General features: G+C 39.2%; 1 protein-coding gene across 2 annotated transcripts in view; it reads left to right on the forward strand.

The window, feature by feature from the left end:
• The window catches only part of Psq (pipsqueak), a 60748-nt gene that overhangs the window by 1728 nt on the left and 31349 nt on the right, over positions 1-27671 (forward strand). The window contains exons 1-3 of one of the 2 annotated variants that reach the window (XM_029305981.2): positions 21407-21908; positions 22113-22257; positions 23146-23310. In XM_029305981.2, coding sequence (XP_029161814.1) covers positions 21874-21908; positions 22113-22257; positions 23146-23310 — 345 coding nt within the window. In that variant the 5' untranslated portion in view covers positions 21407-21873. Of the gene's footprint in view, positions 1-21406; positions 21909-22112; positions 22258-23145; positions 23311-27671 lie in introns of those variants that run through there. The other variant, XM_029305982.2, reaches the window with a different exon arrangement.

A 27671-nucleotide genomic window follows, 5' to 3' on the forward strand; every position in this document is an offset into this window, starting at 1 on the left:
CTACAAATTTGTAAAATATTTTCCTAATTATGGGAAAAATCAATTTAATTTATCAGCAAATCTTTCTCTCTCTCTGATTTTTAATAAAAAATCGAGATACATCGAGATACATGTATTCGCGGCGCGATTAATCACTCATTTAAGAGGAGAAAAATCGACGGCTTTATCGATCGTTCGATGATTTTCCTCATTTTTTTCCTCTCTGGCCACAGACGAAGCCGCTTTGTTTTGACCTCAGGGTGCTTCGGTGGCTACACAGCTGCACTCGTATATACATAGACACATGACTAACAATAAGTAAAGATACGATACATCGCATAAGGTTCCTCGCGCTTGAAAGTACCATTTCATGTGTATAGCATACTGTCGCAGCAGTTTGTTGCTATTGATAAAGTTCAGTTGAACGAACAGCAAAGGCAGCAAAGCGGAAGAACACGCAACTAGTCGATTCTAATTATTATTATTATAGTAGTTAAATAATGGATTTTAAGAATAAAATAGATTAGTATGAAAAAATAAAAGCAAAAATTGTACTTTTATAACTTTGAAACAATACGAGAACAAAGAAATGCGCTCGAATAAATTTGGATCATGTGACTGATTCGCTGCTGCAGCATGCTGCATATAAAAAGGCATCTTACAAAAACGAGCTGTCGCGAACGGATGAATTAAAAGCGCGCGCGCTTAAAAGCCACGCGGTTTTCGTCCGCCTCGAAACCGCCTTGTCACCCGTGTTACGGTAGGTCACGTGCGCGATACCCGTCCAATAATCGTCGATTACGAATGCGCGGGATATCTGCAAGCAATCCGCTCGCGCCAGAAGCCGAGAGTTTACGCGGAGTTTTAATCTCTCTCGACACGCGGTGGGTCCAAAAGGAAATTATACGGGTACCCGAGGAGAGAAACTTGGTCTATTCTACCTGGTGGAAATCGCGGTACGCGAGAGTCAGTAAAGTAAATCGCTCGCAACGCTCTGACGTAGATTTCGTACGATAGTTTGCTGCTGATGATATCGCAAGAGTCGAAAGAGAGTTTGCGTACTGCTTCTCGAAAAGTGAGTCTTGACAAAATTAATTATTAACATTTTTGTACTGTTTTTATTCCGTTTCGTTATATAGATCATTATTATATAGATAAGAATTTACCCTGAAAATCATGGTAATCGTAGGACAATGTGGTATCGAAAAATGTTCTCTGAAAGAATTTCGCCGATTAATATTTAGTACAAATAAAAAATATTAATATTTACCACAACGACTTATACTTAAAAAAAAATATATATATATAGGTATATATAAAATTAATAGTTAATGTCTTAATTATACCGCTGTTTTATAACTGATATCAAGAAATAAGAATTAATTAATGACATTTGCATTAATTTTGTTCTCTTCGTGACGAAACGAGCAAAGGAAGAATAAGCATTATTGAAAATCAACAATACACAGAGAATTTTCTCTTAGAATTTACCCTGAAAATTATGATAATTGTGGAATAATAAGAATTTTTAGAGATTCTCTGATTAATATTTATCATAATAAAAAATATTAATCTGTATATACATACTAAAATTAATCGAACATATTTTATATCTTATTGTGATAGATATTAATATTTTTACCATTTATTTATAATATTTTAATCAGAGAAACTTTACCGATTATATATATACCATGATTTTCAGACTAAATTCCAAAAGAAAATCTCTCTCTGTGTATATACATATAATTTTGAAAATGAATAGTTAATATATCTTAATTACTACCACTGTTTCATAAAACGATATAAATTAATAATCCATTATTCGCGACAGAATCTCTTTATATTCTTATATGAATAGTGGATAGACTGACTTTGATAGGGGAATAATATCGCGGAAACATCGATTTCACAATAGAGGGATCCACAGATTTCCAATGTTAGTGGCACACGTTTCATCTGTCTGTTCGCATCTCTCGACGAGGTGTGCTTGGCGTGTAACATTGTTGACGATCGTCGTATACGTATATTTCACCCTTTACACGACGACGATCGCTGCATCGCGTGTCGATCGTGGTGCGTGACACGACGAAAAGTACAGGGGAGCATTTTCGTATCCGTGCGCGCGGTAAACGGGTTTATCGGTAATTAAATGATTGTCAAATACGGGAGAAAATCGCCGATGATTGATGATGACGAATCGGCAAAGTTTCGCAGTCGTATTACCGCGCGATTATGTTATTAACACGCCCTCCCTCCGGTTCTCTTTCTTGTCAGGCGATGTTAACGACGTTAATAAATTCGTCGTGTCGCGATAAGAGCTTGTTAGACTCAGTACTCGATTTCGTTTGCACGAAACATTCATTTTTCGATTTTTCCTCCGCGATCCAATTAATATCGCGATCATCTTCGCGATCGACAAATATTACATGTCGAATATACAGAATTGGCGAAAAAGTTTGGAGACGATTTTGTCGAGACGCCAATATAATTTTCGAATTACAAGCAGTTGAAAATGAAGACTTTTTTTGGAAACCAAGTCTTGTGGAAATAAAATATTAACAGAACTACATTGTTAATTTTAAATAGAGTTTGCTTCAATAGAATTTTAAAGACACATAATAACAAAAATTGGGAACATGCTAAAAATGAGGGCCATTAAAAACTTATCTGGGACACCTTGTATATACCAGGGTATTTTTTATTCGAATTTTCTGTTTCGGAAAAAATATTCCGTACGATTGCGATATATAAGAATTTAGCATCGACTCGTTCAAGAATCGCGAGTTTAATGCGAATCTTTCGTGGACAGAAAGAGAGAGACAGGCATATAAGCGTGGCATCATCATCATCATCATCATCATCATCAAGGCGCGAGGTTTTCTCCGCGTATCGAGCAACGGTTCGCCTATACATCGCGTTCGCGCGATGATAAAGAGAAATGCTGCCTAGAAAGCAGGTCTTGGCTGAATCTAGGCCACCCTGATGATGGCGCGTGCACATTCTCCACAATTTTACTGTTCCTTCTCTCAGCCTTGCCTCGCGTTCGTTTCCCGCCGTTCGATAGAACAACACTATTCCTATCTTTCTCTTTTTTTTTCTCTCTCTCTCTCTCGCTCGTCTTCTAGCTTCAGCTTCCCTTCTCTCTCCCCCTTCCACCCTCTTTCAGTCTCTCTGCCTTTCTCCTCGGCCTCTCTTCTCCTCTTTCACATCGATCGCCTCCTTCTCTCTCTTCCTGCCCCCTTTTTTTTTCCCCACCCGGCATGATTCAAGGATCGAGTTCCGGAGGACGACCAGATGCGAATCAGCGAAAAAAAGAGAGGGAACGCGAGGATCGCGGTACCGTAATGCCCCACGCGACGGGATTTACAAATTGCAAAAGCGAGAACGAGTCTCGTCTCTCTCTCTCTCTCCGGGTTGCGAGCTCTGTCTCAATAGCACGCTCGTAAGTAACTTCGTTTGTGAAATGTCGCGATGGCGACGAGTGGGCGTGTTTATAGGATGATGTTTAACTTGGCGACGCAATATAAGAATCTCTCGCGCTGTCATGAATTAATAGGGACGAATTTCCCGTTGCCAAACCAGACGCCGCGCGAATTCATTTCCTCCGAACGTTTGACGAGGGTAGGAGCGCTCTTGCACATTCAAGTTTTAAGTACCGCGTATATACCGGAAGGAAGGGTTGCGCAAGTTTCTTTAAATATGATAACTTCTTCGGTACACGAGAAAATTTTCTCTCAGAATTTACCCTGATTTTTGATCAAAAATAATTATTAATATTATATTTGTTACGGTTGCAGTAAATATTAATCGGAGAAACTCTTGGCAAATTCTTCCAATATGATATTCAGGGTAAAAATCCAAGAGAAAATTCTCCGTCGTAAAGAAACTAAAATGATACAAACGTGTAATTTTCTATACACGATGACCGCAAACGAAGAATTTTAATATATCTCCTTTCTCCTATTTTTATAATCTCCTTTTTTCCTTCTTTTTTTAAATCCCCGTAAGAATCCGCGCGGCCCCTATCATATTTATAAATACGTCACGATTAGACTGAAAAAAAAAAAAAAAAAATTATTTAATTATTCAACTAAATATCTATTTCAATACTATCTCGTACATCATTTTTTGAAAACTAATAATATTAATTAAATCGTAGTAAGGCAAGGCTCTTATTAAATTATAATAAATTTGATAAAAGGCTGTTAAGAGCGGTAGATATAAAAAATTCAAATTATGTTAGAAAGTGAAGTCATATATAAAAATAATATTCTTTAATCTAATGTCGAATAATGACCTTTTATCAAATTCATTATAATAATATTAATTTGCTGTGAAAAAATATTTATCGATTCGAGTTCGATATAATACCATATATACATTTTTTGCCAATGTAAGATTCGCATGTGTGCGCGTCTCGAATCAAAGACGCTATTATATTTGAATCTCCGAAGAATGACCGAAGAATACATTTCTTTTCTGCTCTCCGAAATCCATATACCTGGAAGAGAAGAAGTCGTGCCGGAGGGTTCCATCGCGAGCGAGGTTCTCGCGTTTTCTCGAGAGCGACACCGAGCGAGGAGGAGATCGTGTATGACTGACAGTGGGGACGATCGAGAGCGACCTAGAAAGGTTTCAAAAGACATTTTCCCGTTCACCCACGTACATACAAAGCCGTCCGCGAGAGAGGAGACATGAAACCTCGTACAACGATCGAGACGACGCATGCACGTATACGTACATACATACATAACAGTCCCCGATGTCGGGATGGACGAAGGAACGAGGAGAGAAGGATAGAAGAGGGAAAGAAAAGAGAACCCGGGTGTGTGTGTGGATGGGAACAACGGAAAGTACGGAGAAAACGTTGGCAAGAGGAAAGAGGCCCCTGCCTTTCCAATCGAATCCGCCGTCCCTCTCGGCTTTGTCATTTTCTCTTTGTCCCCGTTTCGGGTCTTCGTCGTTGCCGCATCGCATCGCCTCTCTCTTTTTCTTTCTCCCACTGCCCGGCTTCCTGTTCGTCCTTCCCCTTCGTCCGACCTGCGCCTGACTCATCCAGAAGAACGAGAGAACTTTGCCATTCTCTTCTCTCTCTCTCTCTCTCTCTCTTATCCTTTCTTCCCGCCGTTGCACCCGGTGTATATCTCTCGAAACGAATGAAAGAGGGAAGCGTACAAAAAGAGCCGTGCTAGAAGGAGAACGATGGTGGGAGAGAGAAGGACGCGAAACCCTTCTCTTTCTTTCCTCTCCTTTCCTCCCTCTGTCTGTCTCTTCACCCTCTGACTTCCCCATCCAGCTAACCTTACCACCCTAACTCTCTTCTTCCCTTACCCTCGATCTCTCTCTCTCTCTTTCTCGCTTCGTTTCTCCGTTCTTCTATTCCGTACATCCTGTTTCTTCTTTAAAAGAGAACGCGGGAGAGAACGGCAGGAAGGAAGGAGAAAGGCAGACCGGAAGAGAGAAGGGCAGCTCGATTTCTCCATCCTATCTTCAGCACTCGCTTATGTAAAAAGCTCCCCTGGATCGATTAGAGCGCTGTTTTTCAAGCTTTTTTCAAAAGAGAGAGAGAGAGACGGGCGATTTTGAATCTAGCAGAAAGAGATGAACGAAAGAAATTCAATACACTCGGGCTTATACAGGGTGTCTCGGAACTACTGGGGAACCTGTTAATTTGGAGACGATTTTTCCATGTAGAGTTTCCTTTAATAGAATTTTCATTCAAGTGACTCAGTCACGAAGATACATGATGGCAAAAAATGGTATAATCGTGTGACAGGTTTACCGTTAATTTTCGGACACCCCGTATATATCTTTGGTTGAATCTTTGGATTTTAAGTAAATGTCCGATGAAAATTTTCCTCTTCTCTCTCTCTAAATGTAAAATTTCAATTTGAGAGACGGTATGTTATTGGGAAAGACAAAACTACGATAAATTATTTTGACTGGAGCTAACTGCGCCCATCTCGACTTGATTGATATAAATAAATAAATACGTAAATAAGTAAGGACGAAATTCATACGCTTCTGCGCGAGGTTTAGCCATTATTAATAGAAAGATTAATCTAGCACGAGCCACTTTTTCGGTTTGCACAAACAACAGTTTTTTTTTTCCGGTTAACACGCTCTATTTTATCCATTTTATCCATCTATGCCGAAGAGCTATGCTTGTCCAGGTAGAAACGAAACAAAGGGAATGAAATTCTGTGGTGCCTTTTGTTATTGGTGCTTTAAGCATAGCGTGCAATTGTTTTTTTTTTTTTTTTTTTTTTTTCTTTAAGGGATATTAGATTATTACATAAATTAATAAAAAAATAAAAACGTAGATATTTGAGAATCGCTAAACAGAATTAAAAAAAAAAGTAAGACTCTTCTCTCGACCGTACTGGCAATCATTATTTATTAGATCACAACGTTTCGACCCTTCTTTGAGTCCTTATCGAGTGATTTGTGAAAATAAAAATAAAATTATAATTTTAAGATGTCAAGAACGAACATAGTGTCGGTTTGACAACACGTCGAGACTCTTAGACGAGTTACGAGAGACTGAACTAAAATTATAATTTTATTTTTATTTTCACAAATCACTCGATAAGGCTCAAAGAAGGGTCGAAACTTTGTGATTTAATAAATAATATTTGCCAGTACGGTCGAGAGAAGTCTCACTTTTTTTTTTTTATATAAATTAATAAGTGTAACTGGAGAATGAGATAGTAAGACTCTTCTCTCGACCGTACTGGCAAATATTATTTATTAGATCACAACGTTTCGACCCTTCTTTGAGTCCTTATCGAGTGATTTGTAAAAATAAAAATAAAATTATAATTTGAAGATGTCAAGAACGAACATAGTGTCGGTTTGACAACACGTCGAGACTCTTAGACGAGTTACGAGAGACTGAACTAAAATTATAATTTTATTTTTATTTTCACAAATCACTCGATAAGGCTCAAAGAAGGGTCGAAACGTTGTGATTTAATCAATAATATTTGCCAGTACGGTCGAGAGAAGTCTTACTTTTTTTTTTTTATAAATTAATAAGTGTAACTGGAGAATGAGATAGTAAGACTCTTCTCTCGACTGGCAAATATTATTTATTAGATCACAACGTTTCGACCCTTCTTTGAGTCCTTATCGAGTGATTTGTAAAAATAAAAATAAAATTATAATTTGAAGATGTCAAGAACGAACATAGTGTCGGTTTGACAACACGTCGAGACTCTTAGACGAGTTACGAGAGACTGAACTAAAGTTATAATTTTACTTTTATTTTCACAAATCACTCGATAAGGCTCAAAGAAGGGTCGAAACGTTGTGATTTAATAAATAATATTTGCCAGTACGGTCGAGAGAAGTCTCACTTTTTTTTTTTTATAAATTAATAAGTGTGACTGGAGAATGGGATAGGAATAATCGCACTCGCAACGCAAATTTTTCTCACGCGATCGAAAGAAAGAAACACGCGCGGATACAAAACGTCGCTAAAGTATCACCGGTAAAGGGAGAAAGGAGTTTCCTACGTCGTGGCATAAAAAGGAGCGGTGCCGATCGATCGTTTTATACATGTAATTGCCGAGATGTGAACTATCGCGCGTTAAACCATCTCGAAACGATTTCTTTTCGTCGTCTAAAATCGAGAGAAAGGCATCCACATTTAATTAATTGATTTACGCTAGCGTATACGTAGGTATTTATTTTTCGCTACTAGATTTTAGACCGTGCAATTTTATGGCCATTACACGTACATATAATTTTTCTCTCCAACATTCACCACTGTAAAGTCTTTTTAAATCATTCTTATTGCATTTAATTCGAACACACTTTTTATATACATATATTCATTTAATTTGACTTACAAAATTTCAATTCGGAGCACAATAAAGAGAGTTTACGGATTATCATTTTCTAGGTCAATTACTTTCGATTACTGGATCGTAAAACTGTCGGCATAATTTTATCGGAGTGAAATATACATATAACTCTGTATCCTACGATACTTTCCAGCAGGTTATAAACGAGCATTATGCCTCGTATGCTATTCTTAAGATCGCGATGTAAATGTCGCATGTAGCTTCCACGATTCATTCTTCTCTCTCGATACGCTAATAAACGCGAGATAACAGAGAGAGGGGAAAGAACGCTCAATGAAGCGTACAATTAAAATGTGAAAATTATACCGTAGTACTGCGAAATGTACCATTAAATGCATTTTAAAAATACGTAATATCGATATCCATTCTTCTGAGCGACGATTACAATTACAATTATCGATTCTCGCAGTTTTTTCCCCATAAATTTAGCGCTTATTTCATACAGGATGTCCCAGAACTGGCGGAAAAGTTTTTAATGGCGGATTTCTTTGGAGACGATTTTTCCTTAGTGAAAATGTTGAGGGAGGGAGGGCCATCATTTTTCGCAAACGTATCTCAATTTTCCCAATTTTTGTTATTACGTATCATAAATATTTATAACTAACGATAAGCCTTATATTAAAATTCTATTAAAGCAAACTCGACCTGAAATTAACCGAAGAATGATTTTATTTCTGCAACGCTTGGTTTCCAAAAAAAGCCTTCATTTTCAACCGCTCGTAATTCGAAAATAATTGGTGTCTCTCGACATCTTCGCTGAGGAAGAATCGTCTCCGAGTGATACCAGGAACTATTTGGAACACCCTGTATAAACGTGCCCTCTGATAGAAAATTCTCTCTCATAATGGTAGGGTTAAGTGTGGAAACGTGGACGCACACAGGCAAAAATATATGCGTGTGTGTCCTCTTTCAGTCCGGGGCTCGTCGTTAATCGCTCCCAGAAATTGGCCGCGCGGTCCACTCTTCGCCTGAGTCACCCGTTTTCCATCCTCTTCCTTTCTCCGTGACAGCCAGCCTCGCTCTTTCTCTTTCGTCTCTTTCTCTCCCTCTATCTTTCCCCATCGTTTATTACGTTCTTCGCGTCCCTTCCTCGAAAAAGTAGTCTCTCTCTCCCTTCGCATTCTCGCTCGCCCGCCGCCCTTATCTCCAGAGTTCCTCATTGTTGTCTGAAAGGGCCATCTGTCCCCCTAACCCGACTCTGTTTCGTCGTCCGCTTTCATCCCTTCGCTCCTTCTCGCTCCAGCGTCGCGCTCGCACAAAAGAGCGGACTCTTTCTCCACCCTTTCTCCGCCTACCTTCTTTGTTCCTTCCGTCCGGCTGCTACTTCGGGATCGCTTTGCCATCGTCGTCGTCGTCGTCGTCGTCGTCGTCGTCATCGTCATCTCCCTTCCCTATCGTTCTCTCGAAAAGTTTCCTTTCTTCTTTCTTCCCTTCTTTCCGAGCGAGGGATATCATAAAGAAGCGTAATTCCCAAAGGCGAAATAGCGATAGACGATGAAAATGTTCGACGTCGTAAATTGCAGTGTTCGGAGAAAAAGCGGGAAACGAGAGATATATAGAGAACGTGGAGGATGCGAGAGGGAGCGAGAGACCCTTTTTCTCTCCCCATGCGCGACTGCAGCTTCCACACGGTTGTTCGACGAACTCGAGGGAAAAAAAATGCCGAGCCGAGCCGAGATATCGCTCGCAACGCGGTCCACGTGCGACCTTGAGAGAGAACGCGCGCACCACCCTTCGCGCACTTCGAGGGGTCGCTCGAGGGTGGTTTCCTCCACGGCCGCCCTCGTTCGTTCGTTCGTTCGTCCCGCTCTACCGACCGGACGAAAAGAGCGTGGAATTCACCGACGAAGACGAGAAAATGAAGGTCGTGGGTATTATCGAGATTCGTCCAGCGACAGAACGAATTCGCAATTTCTTCTCTTTTTCTGTCTCTTGCGCAAAAATGTTTCGTCTTTTTAAATTAAGGGAAAGAATTAGAATTAGATGTAGAACCGAAAATTGAAAATTGACAGTCGCAAATAATAATTTTATCTAAGCGATATCCTATAAAAAATAGTAAAAATTTAACGAAACAATCAAATTTTTATTTAGCGCTGTATCTCACATGAGTTGACACGAAGATTCGTGCGAAGGACGTATTAATATCAAGAATTCTTTTTCGTTTTCTTTCTTTCTTTCTCTTCACTTTATTCGTTGCGTTCGCGTCACTCGATTAATCACATCTGACTCGAAAGTGATAGACAAGGTCTTCTTCTCGAAAATAATTACAATTTTCATTTGCAATTGACAACGAGAAGATATAACCGATCGATCGAGACAGTATTGATAAATTTTATTGCCAAACTGTAATTTCGTTAGATATATTAATCTTTTATACGAATGCGTTTTACTAAATTTATAACACAAATTAGTTTATAAAAAGAACTCATAATTAATTCCAAGACATTTATAGTAGCGACATTTTACGAAAATATCTTCCACAGATAATAATGAATAAATATAAGCAGGGCAAAGGTAAGATAAAGCTATAAGATGTAAAGTTTTGTGCTATTTCTGATCACGATTAAAAAAAGAACAGGGTATCCAGCGGTAAGGGAAATCTGGAATTGTCAGGGAAAAAAGAGTCAGGAAATTTTACTATTTATCTGGATTTTTTTTAATTATTCTACATTTGTCTCAATAATTTGACATTTTTTATTACATAAATATAAACTTTTCCTCGACTTCCAGCACGCTAATTTTCTGCGTTGTTCAAAATCAATTCATCTACAGCGTGTTCGTTCATTTATACTTTCATCGTCGTGTTATTTTATTTCAATGTGTTTGATAGAGACAAAACTAAAATTAATTTGATACAATATAAATAAAAAAGGTGATTGTTTAAATAGTTTATAGCGACATGTTTTTGTTCTACTTCCGAACCTTTGTTGACAAAAATATCTCAATGAGGACTTCATGATTTAACATTTAATTGATTTTTACAATTAATTGTTGATCGCCAGTGATAAAATTTTAACAAATAATAAGATGCAATTTAATTCGACCAAAAACTGGCTATTCATTTATTGAAAATAAGTACACACTACGTAGCAATTACATTAATTAAAAATAGAAACATGAAAGTTGTCCTGTCATCGACAATTTATTAGCTACTGTGAGGTAATTGCTGAATAAGAACAACCCTTGAAAAGGACCGCAATGTGGGTCGAAACGTAGTGTATACTTATTTTCAATAAATGAATAGCCAGTTTTTGGTCAAATTAAATTGCATCTTATTATTTATTTTATTGATTTATCATATAGCTATATAAGCGAATTATAGATTTGGAAAAAATAATACCAAAAAGTCGGGGAAAAAATGAAAATTCTGGTTTTGGAAAATCTAAAAAAGTGAGGACATTTTTTTCATCGAGTCTGCTGGACACCCTGAAGAAACCGTCCGATATAGTTCTTGCCCGGTAGCTCCCGGATTAATTGCGCCGCGTCTCGCGACGTACACCTAGTTTCCTTTCTCCTTTCTTGCTTCTTTCCACGTGTCACGGATCTCCCTCGCTGTTCTCCTCGCCCGGTGAAATTGACAGTTCCGGGTGCGTCTGCTCCCTCCATCTCGCAAGGATCGTCCCCGTCCTCTCCTTTCTTTCCCTTCGAAAATGCAGGCGCGCGCAGAAACGGCAACGAGAGAATTAAGGAAGTACGAAGTCGTATCCGTAGAAAATATTCGGAAAAATCATTAAATTAACAGCGAGTCATCTTTATTTTTCTCCGTCATTTTTTTCCATTTCTCCCAACTTTTAAGTTGCAGCAACAGTTGAGTTTCAATTTAGATTTCGAGAAAGACCAACAATAAGAGAGTGTACTGTTGTCTCGCCGTTATTATTATAGATATTTGTGGAACATTCTGTATACATAACGCGAACTCCTTGAACGAGCAAGGGCGAAGGGGAACAGGTAAGCGGCCGAGAGAACAGGCTCTCTCGGAAAGGTGAACGGAGAGAAACGAAGAAACGAAGGGCATTCGGAATGCGGATACTGTTATGCCTTACGGTATACAGACAGGACGGAAATTAGGACCAAGCGACATGGGGCCCGCTGGCCATCGTTTGTTATGCTCGTCATAGAACAGAGTGACTTCTTCCTTTCTCGGTCTCCTTTTGTTCCGATGCTTTGCGCAGAAAACCGCAAAATGGAAAATTGACAAGTCATTTTCTTTTTTCACCAAATCCAGTAGATACACAGTAGTTTAAGTAGCACGATGAACCATCAGTTATTTTACTTTTTTTGTTCTTTTTCCTCTTTGTATCGTTCAAAGAAATAATTAAATGATTTATATTGTTGGCAGTAATCGACTCTTTAGTAGACGAATAAATTATTGAAAATATTGTTGTATAATGAACTGTCGCAGAAAACCGCAAAATGGGAAATTACTAAATCATTTTTCTTTTTTCACCAAATCCAGTAGATATATACACAGTAGTTTAAGTAGCACGAGGGACCATTAGTTATTTTACTTTTTTTTTATTTTTCCTCCTTGTATCGTTCAAAGAAATAATTAAATGATTTATGTTGTTGGCAGTAATCAACTCTTTAGTAATAATATTTTATAATAAATTTTCGCGATAATATAAATTTTGCGAATTATGAATTCAAAGTTCAAGATTGCACCGAAATCGGAAATTTAAAGCTATGTAAATTGAGAGTCAGAAGAGTCGGAGCTGAAAATTGAAGATTAAGGATTGAAAATATTAAAATTAGGGAATCGAGGATATTAAAGATTTTAAAAAAGTTAAAAAAAAATCGGACGACGAACCAATTGTTAAGTTCAAAGTAGTCGAAAATTTAATAGATTTTTGACATATCAGATTTTACATGTAGATATGTAAATTGAGGATTTTATAAGATTGCCAATAATAATCTTTATCATGTTCTTATTACCGATGGTGTTCTTAGTATGTCTGAAAGATGAAATATTAACAGAAAAACAAGTCGGTCGTTCCGTGAAGAAGAACGAGCACACACAATTGCTTCTTCGTGGGGGGGGTGACGTGGGAAGATCATTGATGCAAACTCCACAACATGTATGGGAATGCTTTTTACATGGACCGAAAGACATATCGCGCTACCATAGCCGATTCCTGCCATTCCTGCCCTCGATGCGAGTTTCTTTCGGAGAGAACCGCGTCTTCTCAGAAAACTCTCAACTCGAAACCCGATGCTTCTGTTTGAAATCACTCGAATGTTTATAAAAAAGTAAATTTAAATAAAACGCACTTTAGCAAGGATACTTACTGTCAAATATACATATATTTGATATTCTCGAGGAAAAATTCTTCCTCCAAAGTTCTAATGTAAATTAAATTTATTTAAAAAAAATTAAGAATTTATAATTATACTTGCAATTTTCGGAATAAAAGGAATGGGACCTTTCAGATTAAAATGCTTGAAGTTTTGACGCTATTTAAAAAAAAAAAAAAAACACACAATTACAACATTCGGTCTAATCCCTAAATAAGTTCTTTTGTTGAAATGTGTTTACGAAGGAATGACTTTAGATTCGCCAGCAATTTCAATTTTCGTGCAAATCGGATTCCTGTAATACTCCAGGTCAGATAATAGTCAGTCGAGAAGAGCATTTACTCGAATGAGTTTCGATCCCGTGCCAAATTTTAACTCAGGTCTTCAAGAAAGGTACAAGTCGACTTCTCCTTTTACCGAGATCCGCAATGCAGATATTTTTTTTCGGGTCCGCGACATCAGTATGAGTTCGCGTCGAGCGTTGCATCGCGAAAAACATCGGAGACTTGAAGAAAGATAGTATTGAAACCTCTCTCAAGATCATCTTGCTATGAACTTAAATTGAAGCTTCTTCTTTTTCTTTCTCTATCTCTATTTTTCCCTTATATTTCACCGACTGAACTACACTTTATTAATGCAACTCTGTCTCTATCTCTTCGTCCTTATCGTTCATCCCTTTTTCCTCCATTCTTCTCCCTTTAGGGATAAAAATAGACCCTATGCGTTCCTCGCTCTTCCATGACGAGGAAATCGATCGGAAACCGAGCACCAGAAAATAATTTCGTTCGTGTGAGACTATAAATTCTTGCCTGTCGTTTTATCGATCGAAACTTTCATCAACTTTTCCGGAAAAAACACGGTTTTTTTCGCATCTTCCAACATCGCCCGCAGATTGAGTTTGCTTGATTTTTGACATTTTACATTTTTTACTTCTTTGCGAATCGCTTTCTGTCGTCTCATTGTATTTATACATTTGAAAATCTTTGATAATTTGTTATAAAAATAGTTTGCATCGAAAAATCACGTGCTTTGAAGACATGACAAAAGATTTAAATACAATAACGTAGAGAAAATTATGCGGCTATGAATATGGATTTTTATTTCTTCTAAAGGTAATAAAGGTAATATAAGTCTCAGACTTTAGCATGTTCTATAAGAAGTTTAACGTCACGACAATTTATATCATGAGATACGAAATCGTTGCATAATGCGAAATTTTATTTCATCTCGTACACTCGAAAGAAAAAAAAACAATATTCTGCTTTATTTTCTCAGATGGAAATATTTAATAGGGGGAAAAAAAGTCAAAAAAGCGGCGACATAACGCTTAAGCATTATGGTATGCGAACGTATATTTTTCGCAATGTCAATTTTGGCGGCATATTTTACACGTCGCCGAGATCTCGCAGAAAAACACACCGTGATGAAAACCTCCTCTCCTCCCGCGACTTTCTAATCTCAAAAATGTCTTCTTGCTCTCAAGGTACTTTGTGAAAAAAGCCGACTCTTGATCACGTGTGCGGAACATATTTTATTTTAATAATCTTTTCTATTTAAAATCTATCTTTAATCAAAAAATATCCGAGTCAGGATTTTTTACAGGAGGGGGCATAATAAAATTTTTCCTAATTAAAAAATAAAAAAAATTTTTTTCATATTAAATACACAAATAAATTTCAGTACTTATTCAAAGTACTGAATTTACTATTATCTAGACCCCAGGGAGACTTATCCTACATAGAAAATTCGGGCGAAAATCTATCCTCGCGGCGGTATCAAATTGACATTTGTACATCCTCGAGAAATTCCGGGTTATCATAACAGCGACCCATGTGCGAATGTCGGGCTTTTGCCAGAGTTGTCAACACGGCTCAGAAGTGGCACAATATTGGCTGCCAAGACTTGATAGATAGGTGGTACTACCCCAGTACGGATAAACCACCAGATCAATACTGTACCAGTCTCGGTAATTGGTACTGTACCAATACTCCCATGCAATCATATTCTGTTCCGAGTCTCGTCTCAGTACTGATCGTGTATAAGGCCGAAAATGGTATTAATCGATGGCCGAGAATCGTCTCAGTACTGGGCATGTATCGAGTCGACTCGTGTCGGATTACTGGGAAGCAAGCAACTTTGTCCGCAGCACGAGTACCGGTTCAAGTATACTGGAAGAAAATTGGGCCAATGTTTGTGTACCGTACTGACACAAAATATTTTCTATACCGAGCCAAATTTCGTATCAGTACTAGGCGTGCACTGGGGGCGAGACGTGAAATAGTACTGAGATGATAAAATCGTATATATTGGATCAGCACTGGGGATACATTGGGCCATACGTTGGTGTATGACAACAAACATTTTTATTTTGAAACATTAATTTATAATGATTTTAAACATATCGGTTTTTCTAATGTTAGATTTGGCCCAATACTGATAATGAATGTTGTTGTCCCAGTACTAATACTTTGTGTCGGGCCAAAGTTGGCATCAAGAGTTGGCCCAACATTGGCAACCAACGTTGCCTCTGTACTAATACTCTGTGTCGAGACTGGGACCCGTGTTATCATTCCGACATTGTCCCAGTAGTGACCCCGATGTCAACTTATACCGGCGACTCTGGCACCAGTATTGAGCCAGTACTTTTGAGATTCGCACATGGGGAGGTACTTTATGCAAAATCCACCGGCCGTCATGCAGATTTGATTAGTCCCCTTTATCATTCGCGACTCGGCGAAGCTAGGAAAGGAGCCGAGAAAAGTAAAGGGAGGCTGGAAAGAAGGAGAACGAACGGAGGAAGCTCTCGTGGAAGATTCCACAGACCTCCGCCTGGAAACGCGAAATAGCACTGGAATGAGGGAGCGGGATGAAGGGGTGGTTTCTGCCTGCGTTTTCCCGGAGAAAAGAGAGCTGGTTGGCCGTCCTCTCGAAGTAGAGGATCCCTCAGAAAGGGAAAAGTCCGGGAAGAAGCGAGGAGGCGAGAACGTCGATAACGTTGGAAAAACGTAAAAGGCGAAGGCTGCGAAGGAGAAAGAACCGGTGGTGCAAGGCGAGACGAGGAGAAGGAGGAGAGAAGAGGGAAAAGGCGGGTTAGGTCGGGTCGGGGAGGAAGCGGAACCAAAAGATAGATAGATAGATGGATATAGGAGGGGGAGAGAAAAAGCCAACGGAGAAAAGAAAAAAGATGGGGAGAGGCAGGATGGAGATATAGGGAAGAACGAGGGAAAAGGGGAGATTGTTTTGCCCTGTCGGTTGGGGTGGGATGAAAGGGAAAGAAAGAGAGAGAGAAAGAACGAACGAACGAACGAACGAACGAAGGATAGAGCGTACAACCGTGGAAGCGAAGGGGCCACGAGAAAATAACGTCTTAGACGGAGGGCGAGAGAGGGAACGAGTAAATGGAAGCAAGGAGCGGCGCGCGGCGAAAGAGGGAAAGAAAGGCTGGAGGGGAAAGGGGATGGCGAGAGGGGGCGAGTCGAGAAAGAAGCGATGAAACGACCGAGAGACAAGAAAAAGAAGGGCGAAGGACGGCGAGGGAGACGGAATGACGGTCGTGAAACGCTCGAGAAGGGCGAAGAAACGAAGAGAGAGGGAGAGAAAGAGAGAGGGTAGGAATTGAGAAGAGAGCGGGGGTGAAGGGGGAGGAAGGGGGGGGGAGTGAAACACGAAGAGCGAGCTCGTCTACTCCGCGAATGGCAGAGAACGTGGCGTGGCAGGGAGGCGAGGTGAAATTGGACACAAAAAGCTCGAAGAAAAATTGAGATGAATCGCGAGAGGGAAGATGGAAAGGCGGTCTCTCTCCCTCCCTCCCCCCGCACAAAGCGGGGAAAAACCCGTGCTTCTTCGGGGTTGCGAAAGAAAACGCGAGCGTAAGGGATAGAAACCAGTCGCTAATGCCAGCGCTTCGCTTTCTTGATTTCTCTTCTCGATAGTCTCTCACGCCGTGTTCTGCCTTTATTACATTTTTTTTTTTTTTTTTAGGATAGACGTAAAAAATTTATATTTGCAGTGCTTTTCTCATATATTTTCTCTTTCATTTTTTTCATTATAAAATTAATATTTATTCCGTGTGTATCTTGTATTTTCTCTTCCTTTTTTCTCCAATTACCAGCGTTGCATTTTTCAATATCGCAAGTTTTATCCGAATGTAAGCGTTCTTATTAAATTTATGACATACAATTGTCATAGTTGTAACGTAGACACTTCTTCTATCAGCATATCCACGGAAAATACGATCTTTCAAGATGAAGCCCACTCTTTCGCGCGCATCAATTTGCAGCTCTCAGGAAAGCGGTGGCTTTCTAACGCGAAAGATTAGCGTGCGAGCTAAACCGGGCTCCCCCTTCCAATCAACGTTTTTATTATCTTCCTCCACCGCGTGTCGCGTCGAGGAGACCAGACCCGTGTTTCCTTTCACCCTCTCGCGCTTTCGTTGGGAAACGAGCTGGCTCCTTCGCTCGTTGCGTACCGTCGTCCACGCTTCTTTGGCACCCACCGCCTGCGGCTTATTCCTCTCTCGTCGGGTTTCAGTGAAAGTGACAGGAAAATCGCGCGACGGGGCGACAACTCCCCGAAGAAACTGGGCGAAGCGTTTTAGATCGCGATGCGTGCAGCGCGCGTCAAAGGATGCACCGACGTCGAGAAAGCGTATCGATGAATGCGATCGATCGGCCGCGTCGTATTTTCCACCCAATAGCATCCAGACGATTTGAAAATGTTTCATACCAAACGCTCAAAAGTCTAGTCTGACTTTGGTAATTATACCAGTTTTTTCTTTCCTTCACCCATCACGACGGAATATATTGTATACATATACAGGGTGTCCGGTAACTAATGGATACCAATGATTAAGGGCGGATTCTCTGGCCAATTTGGAGACGATTTTTCCTTAACAAAAAAAAAATGAGTTTTTTGAAAACTAAACGCTTTGGAGTTAAAAGTCTAATATAATTACATTCTTCAGTTAATTTCAGGTAGAGTTTACTATAATAAAATTTTAATTTGAGGCTTAGTTATAAAGATACATAATGACAAATATTGGAAAATTGTAAAAAATGATGACCTTTTTCGACATTTTTGCTGAGGAAAAATCGTACCCAAATTGACCAAAGAATCTACTTGTAATCGTTGGTCCGTTAGTTACCGGACACCCTGTACATATATATATATAGTTAGAAACGTTAATATTTTATTCATTAAGGAATATAATTTATGATGATAAGATTTGTATATAAGAGAGAATTTGTGCAGTTTCGCTCACATTTTTTATTTTATCAAATTAATTTCAGAGAGCGCTTCACATTTTTTACGTGTAGATGAAAATCCTACAAGCGTCCTAAATATCATTTGTATTATTGCTGGAGGAAAATTAAAAAATTGCAACAAAAAAAATATACTTAATGTCGTTAATGAATATAAATATTAAAAATCATGAATTTTCTCTGCTTTTTACGTATACACATACATATATTTGCAAAATTGTTTACCACTGTGTCGAGCTCATCTCACCGACTATCCCGTCTCACTCTGTTTCTTCACGTCGCGTTGCATCCGGTTTTCTCTCGGTTTCTCTCTCTTTCTCTCTCTCTCCGTAACCGCTTTAATTGCGCGTCTTTCTTCTTTCACTCAATTATCCTCCTGAAATCAACGCGGTTGGCCGTGTCGCACATGGAGCAGAAGCTTAACAATGTTTCTCAAAACTAGGTGAGCCACTTTTACGCCGCGATCGGATCGCGTTGGGTCTTTCCGGCTATTCGCCTGTGCAAATTATTCTGTCGCGGATAATGTATGGTAGAATCTAGAATAACCGTGGAACTTATTGTTGCAAGTATAACGCGGTGGTGGAATATAGAACGAACGATATAATCACATAAAAAGAATGCATAAAAAGGTGGTCCATTTTTTACAAAGTACTATTTAAATGACTATGTGAAGATCCCCTTCGTCTGCTAGAATTATTCTTTACGACTATTCATCTATACGAAATATTCTATCGCGAATAAAATGGAATACAGGGAAGGCAATATAACATAAAGCAGGCAAAACCATATCGTGTAATTATCGTTATACTTTTATCGAAAAGTTGTAAAAAGTTTGTAGAAACGAGCGAACTCGTTTTAGATATACACTGTTATTAAAAAAGTTTTTCAAATATATTTTTTGATATAAATTTGATAGCAAATTATAAATTTTATTCGGCGTTATTTTATATAAAAATTTCACGGACTTTAATATATATGCAATTATTGCAAGATGCACCTGCTACGTTTTAAAGAAAGTGTAACGTTGCATTACGGAATATACATTTACGTTTCCTCATCTTTTTCTCTTATAATTATTTTCCATTAACTATATTGATAAAATACCTTGATAAGAGAACTCTAATCATCAAAAAAAACCACTTATTATTACCCATTTTAACAATAAGTTTGCCAGGTTTTTTTACGATGTCACAGTCGAATCACGCGCACGCGATAATTACGACACGATGGATTAGATAAATCGAGAAAGGAACAAAGAAAAAGCGGACAAAGTCAACACGCAAAGATCGATTATCGTGTCTTTCCTTTCCGTTATCACGAATTATCAGCGCGTCTTCGCGCTCGACTCGCCGGATAACCCAATTTCAATGATATCAATGTGCGCGCATACCTGTTACGCGACTCGCGTGTTATGTGCCGTGCGACACGCACGCATAAACTCGGGCACAAGGCAGTCCGATTTCGATTTCACGCGATAGATTTCAAAGTTTCTCCAAGTTTTGCGAAACGACAGCCAGCACACGCCGTTGCCTCGCTTAAAAATAAAGCGAGCGAAAAATATCTCCATTCAATTTAATCCCAATCCCAATTTAATTAATCCTGTATTTTGGGAGGCAGAATTGGACAGAGACACGCGGTGTAAATCGATCGATTTCACTTGCATAGAGGGGGTTAACATTTTTCCAAATTTCGTAATCGATCCTGAGAAGCACAGGAAAAGTTTTGAGCTTCACTCGAACTTTTCCGAACAACATCGCGTCTAAAAACACAAAACGTTTTAACGATGTCTAAAATACATCTTAATGACCAAGACGTTTTATATCCTGATTTTAGACGTCTTGTTGTCTGGGTAACTAACTTGAAGCAGTGGGACGATAATGCACCATGGAATGCTTCGAGAATTTCGAGCGTTCGCTATCAATCTCGGTATTCACCAGCTCGATTTGTCGCAATAATCGATCACACAGGTGGAATAGCACGCGCGCAAACATAATCTGCGAGTACGTATATAGAGAAGACCGAGCGAAGTAAGAGTATGTCACATGCACGCACACAAACACAGAGACGTGTTCGCGTACATTCACACAACAATCGTGCGTTACCTGCAAGCGTTCGCAGGTGCGTCTATGTCGAGGGCCCTCGAAGGATAGTTGGAGAAACGGCAGATGGTACAAACGTGTGGTATATAAAAGGGGTGATGAAGGGCGAAGGGATGTCGGGGAAAGACGAAGAGTTAGCTCGGGAGGAAAAGGAAAATACGTGTTAAAACGTACGCTTTATTTCGAATAAAAGCTACGATAATGGAATACACACGATATGATATAATTATAATACGAAGACGGATTAGAGAGACCGCGGGCATTTGATTAAATGAAATAATTGTTTTGTATACTCTATAGACAGTTGCGAGTCGAGACTTGAGAGAGTTGAAAGATTGAGAGAGTCGTCAGATATATACGATAGAGAGTTCGAAAGTGTTGAGAGATGAGGATCGAAGGATCAGAACTTAATAACGGTTAAGAGTCGAAAGTTGAGGATTGCAAACTAAATATTTACGCATTCGCATAAAATTTTCTGAAAAACAATCTTAATTAGACGAGTAGATTTTTCGTCACAAGACTCGCGTCTGCATAACACTAGAGTCCTGGTGCCGAAGACACCAGGAGTGAAGTGTCGCGAAGAATTTTCCAGGTGTTCTTCGAGCGGCGCGAGTGAGCGGATGAAAGGCAACGTCGAAACGAGCGCAAGGAGAGTCGGGAGAACGAGGGGGGAAAAGGAGAGAATATCAGATAGAGAAAGAAAGAAAGAGAGAGGGAGACGGAGAAGCCAGCAAAACGCGAGGCAAGCGCGAGCTTAAAGTTTCCCCGTTATCGGCGCACGTCTAAGCAACTGATAAAAGCGCGTGTTCCTACGGACAGATAACGGGCGGAATGGCCCGGTATAAAGAGTCACATAGATAGAGGCAGATAAAGCACGGTCCACGGAACAGGTGAATGTCGCGAACGGGGGCAGACCAACGCCCGAACCTCGTCGGTCTTCGCGAGTCTTGTGCCGATTCGACTCGCGATTCTACTCTCTTCTACGGGGGTTCGATCCCGGCAACTTTTCGTCCGGGAATACGCGGGAAAGTGCTCTCTTCTGGTTTCCTCTGTGTTATGTCCCGCGAAGACCCTTCTTCTTTCCTCCCTTTTCTTTTCCCTTCGGCGAAACCCAGCAGCACCCGGGGCACAACGAGAGAGAGATAGAGATCTCTCTCCCTTTCTCTTTACATCTCTTTTTTCCCCCTCTTGTTCTTCTCCTTCTTTCTCTTTTTCCGTTCACGTGTCACGTGTATATCTACCTTCCACCCTACCTATACTCTCTCGGCCGTCTTTTTCGTACGCTCTTGGATCCCGTCTCCCCCGGTACGTAAAACCTCTCGGAGATATCTTCTCCCGGCGGTCGTGGCGGAAAAAGAAACCCAATATTTCATGGAGACAGATCGTTATTGGGGCGTGCACTACAGGTACTATCCCGCTCTCTACGAATCGATCTCTCGTGGTAGGGGAAAGGATACTAGGACGGGGATGACTATCGCGGATAAGGGATAAACGCGGGAAAGGGGGGATCTCTTCTTGGTCTTCGTCGACGATGACTCTTGGATGAATCCGCCGACACGTAGAGAAAGCGGAAAAACACTCAATCGATCTTTTCCGTCTCTCTGTTGCAGCGGCGGCATGGCCGGGCAGCACTACTGCCTGCGCTGGAACAACTACCAGTCGAACATGACGTCCGTGTTTCACCAGCTCCTGCAGACCGAAGCCTTCGTCGACGTCACCCTGGCGTGCAACGAGGCCTCGTTAAAAGCGCATAAGGTAGGCCGTCCTGTGCGTGGAGAACGCGGAGAAGAAAGGAGAGATCGATCGATCGATCGCGCGACCGCGATTAACGGGGGTCAGTCCTCGATTTCAACTCCAATAAATTATTAGCAATTTCGCTCAATTTTCGATAAAAGGAATTCAATTATTTCATTACATTTTAGATTGAACGAGACAAGAGAGGGAGATTTTAAATATGTAATCTAGCAATTTATAATTACAAATCTATATAAAATAATGCAAAATCGATCGATAATATCGCGGATTAGATTCATTTTCTTGGTGTCGATTTTTCGTGCATTCGTTTCAAAGATTTTTTCGTAGAATTTATCATGATAATCGTGGGACGATATAGAGTATTGGAAGATTTACTACAAAACAAATATTAATATCTATCACAATAAGATATCGAAAATATGTTCGATTAATTTTACTATGGATTGATATAGTAAAATTTATCTTATGGTGATAGATATTAATATTGTTTATTGTAGTAAATATTAATCAGAGAAACTCTCATAAAGTTCTTCCAATACCATATTGTCCCACGATTATCATGATTTTCAGGATAAATTTTAAGAGCAAATTCTCTGTGTGTTACAGTTTAATTAATTCGATCCTGTCTCGACTGTCAAACTCTCTCTTGTCAAAATATCGATACTTCAGCTTTGAATGATGAAAATTATTTGCGAGAGAATATTCCGTAGTTTCAAACAAATATGTCCGGGGAGGGAAAAGTAGAAAGATTTACGGTACGAAGATTTAAAGCGGATGGTTTTTTTTCGCGACACTCAATAAATTCACGCGTCGAGATTAACTGTGACTTTTAATCGTCTTTCTCTCTAATATATCTTCATTACGATACATATTTCTATGTGTGCGTAGGTGGTGTTGTCGGCCTGTAGTTCCTACTTTCAAAAACTTTTGCTGTCGAATCCATGTAAACACCCGACCATCATCATGCCGCAAGACGTGTGCTTCAACGACCTCAAGTTCATCATCGAGTTCGTCTACCGAGGGGAGATCGATGTCTCACAAGCGGAGCTTCAGGTAAGCGCGCGAGAATAAGGTCGATCTTTCGCCGATCGTCGCGGTCAGCGACGTCGCGAGCTGCGATTTCTCCCACGAGTCCGTTCAATAATTGAGATGGGAATTTGATTTTGAATTTGATGACGTCTCCGACAAATGTCGTGAAAAGAAGCGACATGCTGGAGAGTCATAAAATTATATACATATAATTATTTTCTCCGATTTCAAGAATGACACATTGGATTTTCCAAATAATATATTGTATATTGCTGTAACGATATATTGATTATTAGTACGATGCTTTTTAATGATGACATTTTTATCTCATCAAAATAGGAGTTTTATAAATTGTCATTGTTTTATAAAATTATGAAGAGTGTATATAATAGAACATAAATAGAGAAACTTGGGAAAAGCTCTAATGATGTCTCGCGAATATCTTTGTTTATCAGGACAACATTTTGAATATGATCTATAATCATTGAAAGATACCAGCTCAAATGTGGTGGATTGAGATCGTGGTGACTTTTTCGACATTTATGTCGTTCACGTTCTTAAAATCTTTTTGCGTATTGAAGCGTCCCGAAACATCCGAATCTTTCATGCGTTACGATATTAAATAACGATGAACGCGATCGCTTCGTTTTATCTTATCACTTACGAGCTATTACGACGTACTGTGAGTTGTACGTTGCTCGTATTATTGCATGATCTTTCGTCAAATTGATAGCGGTTACGAATGTGAATACAAATTCTACTATCTCTTGCTCATTTGCCTTCACGAATAATCTGATGGTGTATAAACGTTTCATGGTTGGTCTTTTTTTAAGCAACAAATATTTTGAACATATGTTTTTATATTACTTAATTCTATTTTAAATTTAATTAAAGTATGTTATGTTTTTCGAAAAGTCTTATTATTGAAAAAAGTTATTAATTATTTTTAAATTATTTTACACATCATTTAAAAATCACCAAAATTAAAAAATGGGAGTATAACATATGAATATATAATATTGATATATAATGTAATTATTTATTAATTATATTTATTCATTAAAAGAATAAAATAAAATAATCATACGCTAAACTATTATTAGGAGCAATTTAATTAAACAAAGGTGCTCGCAACAGAAATAATAAAAGAATGATATAAATAAAATATTCTCTTAATAAAAAATGTAATGAAATTCTTCACATAAAATATAATTTCTTCGCAAGTTTGATATGTAAAAAATATAAGATTAATTAATATGAGATTATAAGACAAAAAGATCTATTTAGTACATATACATATATATTAACCACTGCAATTTATTAACGACTCAATTTGTCGAGGAAGCAGGGGTGAAAGTACATCGGAATTGTCCGTGATCTTCTCAATAAATCATCGTCTAAACGCATTTTACAATATTCGCGAGGTGAAACACGTTCCGGGTGCTTTAGCTGATGTTCGAAACGGCAAGAAAGTCCGCGGTGAGAAACGAACACTTTCTCGACAGAAGAGAGGAATCTTCTCTCTAGTTTCTTGAGACAATGCTATTTTATCGCATCTGACATGGTAACTCCCAAAAGTACAAATATTTTAAAAAGACTTAATACAACCTCGAGAGAGTGCATTCTTCAAGTATATAAAAAGAATAATTAATGCAAGAAGAGAGCGTACAGTTAGATTCTCGATAATAAAATTACAGCAATCCTGCGAAAAATGCATTACGCGATACTTTATAGAATATTTATCGAAATTTAATAATTTTTATCAATCAGGTATATAATATCCCTAATAACAGCTTAGCAAAGACGTTCAGAAAACATTCAGAGGACATCCAGAAAATATTTTACATTCTCTAGATGTCTCCTGAATATGTATGCTGTTAGGGACATATATCTGATTGACAAAAATAATTAAATTTCGATAAATATTCTATAAAATATCGTATAATGCATTCTTCGGAGGATCGCCATAATTTTATTATCAAGAATCTAATATAAACTTGCATTAATGATTCTTTAGGTAATATATAAATTGACAATTTCTATAATTTTCCAATGGTACCGCGCCCGCATAAGCGTACCGATCGCGGAAACACTCAGCCGTTCACTTTTCAGCGTCCGCCAAGAAAGTAATCCTTGACCATTTTCTACCTGACGTGAGCAGGAGCTTATCGACGCGGTCGCGCGCTACTTTACCGACCTCCGCTCGCGCCGCGTCGGTAAGCGACTGCCGCTCCTTACCTTCCGCTCCTCCCTTTTATCCGCGCGGCCGCGGCGTGGCTTCGATCCGCCGCCGCCAGGGGCGCCGCGCGCGCAAGTGCACAGAGTGCGCGTTCGAAATGCCCGCTCGACGTTTCGCCGGCCGGCCGGCACGCGCGGCTTTGCTTTTTCGCGGAGTCTCGTGATATCGCGCGCCGGTTTACTCGTCCCCGTCCATCCGTCCGCGTTCGTATCCGGTTTTTTATCGCGTCGCCAACGTGCGTGCCTCCAAAACTTTTCCTCCTCGTGCATCATCTCGGACGTACTCGCTCGCTCGTGCGCGTTTGTGTGTGTGTGTGTGTTTCTACGTGAAAATTGTTGTGTCTCTCTCTCTCTCTCTCTCTCTGTGGGGAGAAGGGGTGGCTGAAGTGTTCCAGATTTCAGCGCTCAGGGGGCTCAGATATATCGCGACACGGATAAGATAAGAAGGAGCGCCGGTCATTCAGGATGTCTCGCCAGTGATAAGGTACGGCAAACAGCTGCACCATGCTTTTTTCCGCCATGATTTTTTTCTCTTCCCTTTTCGCTTCTTTCCGTCTTCTCCGAAAACTCGATTCTTCGATGTTTCTGAATCGTGCGTATAATGTAACTACACGATTTATCGTATACATAACAAATAATATTTACCGATAATATATCTATAGGGTGTACCAGAAATGTTCGTTTAGCAGTAAACGCTCGTAGCTTATTGCTGAACAAGAACACGAGCTCTATATGACTTTAACACAGTTGCAAAGATATATATGTATGGTATATATATGTATATGTGAAGAAAAATATTTTATCGTAACAAGTAATTACAGTGTAAACGTTAAACTCTCTGTATGAAATTTAATACGCGAGTGATGAACGCAATTATCGTAGACTAATTACGTTGAAAATGCAAACGCTATTTGGATTCTGTGGAAGCTCTGTAAAAATAATCATAATAACGTCTGGGATGTGTGGGTGTGCGTGCGATAATATTCTCTCATATTATCGTTTTCACGCGATAATTCATTTCGCACGTATTCCAACTCATCACACACAAGTAAATTAGTTGTATATTATCTCTAAATTATTTAAAATAATTCGTAACATTACCGATATACGATTTCTCAATAATTGCACATTTAAGAATATATATCGTTGTGGAATTTATTTTATTGGATGTTCCGGAAAACTTGATGCTTTTATTCCGCAAACTCATTTCTAACTCAATCAGTAAAATCAACATACGTGCCTGCAAAGTATAGATGTTTGATTGAACTTTTGATGAATTATCGCGTTTTAGAACAAAACCGCAAATTATATTTCAAGAAATTTTGCGGAAGGAAAAAATTGTTAGCAATTTTATTTTATTCAAATATATAACCGACCACGTAATTCTTATTTTATAATTGCGTGAATATAATTATATAATTTGATTACATAAAAATGTATCCAACTTGATCATTTCAAATTCTCACTTCGCGCCAATCTTTGCCAATTTGTCAGCGCTCTAATTTCGCTGCATTTTTGTTCGATCGATTTTAATTCAATTATATATGACCACTTCCGACAAAAAGTCTCTCTCTTTCTCTCGTATCAAATAATAGGATCGGTTTGAAAATTAATTCGACCGATTTTTCTTTCCGTCGTATTCCTGTCCCGCGATATCGAATGAGATCCTGAAAACCGGACGCGCTTGGAAGCGCAAAGTCCCGCGATTTATCGGAAACGAGAGATTATTTTCGCCGTTCTTCGCGCGGCAACGAAGAGGATGGTTCGGTTTGTGACCGGCTATTTGGATCGTGCGCCAGACGCCGGACGACGAACCTGCATCGCCGTATATATATATGTCTGTGTGCATGCGTGTGTGTTTTGAGTGCGAGCCAAAATTAAATCTTTCTCGCCGACGAAAGCGACCCCGGCGCACCATCATCGTTAGCCGTCGAATATGAACGCGTTGCCGAGTTCGGCGTCACCCTTAGAGATCGCTGCGACCTCCTGATTAAAAAATAAACCGTGACATTTTTTTTAGGGAAAAAAAGGCACAGAGAGAATTTTTTCTTACAATTTCAAGAAAAAGTATTAATATGTACATAGTAAAATTCATCGAACATATCTTATTGCGGTAGATTTAAATATTTTTTATAGTGATAAAAAAA

Source organism: Nylanderia fulva, unplaced genomic scaffold, assembly GCF_048542155.1.
Source record: "Nylanderia fulva isolate GAGA-0341 unplaced genomic scaffold, ASM4854215v1 Scaffold3, whole genome shotgun sequence".
Lineage (NCBI taxonomy): Eukaryota > Metazoa > Arthropoda > Insecta > Hymenoptera > Formicidae > Nylanderia > Nylanderia fulva.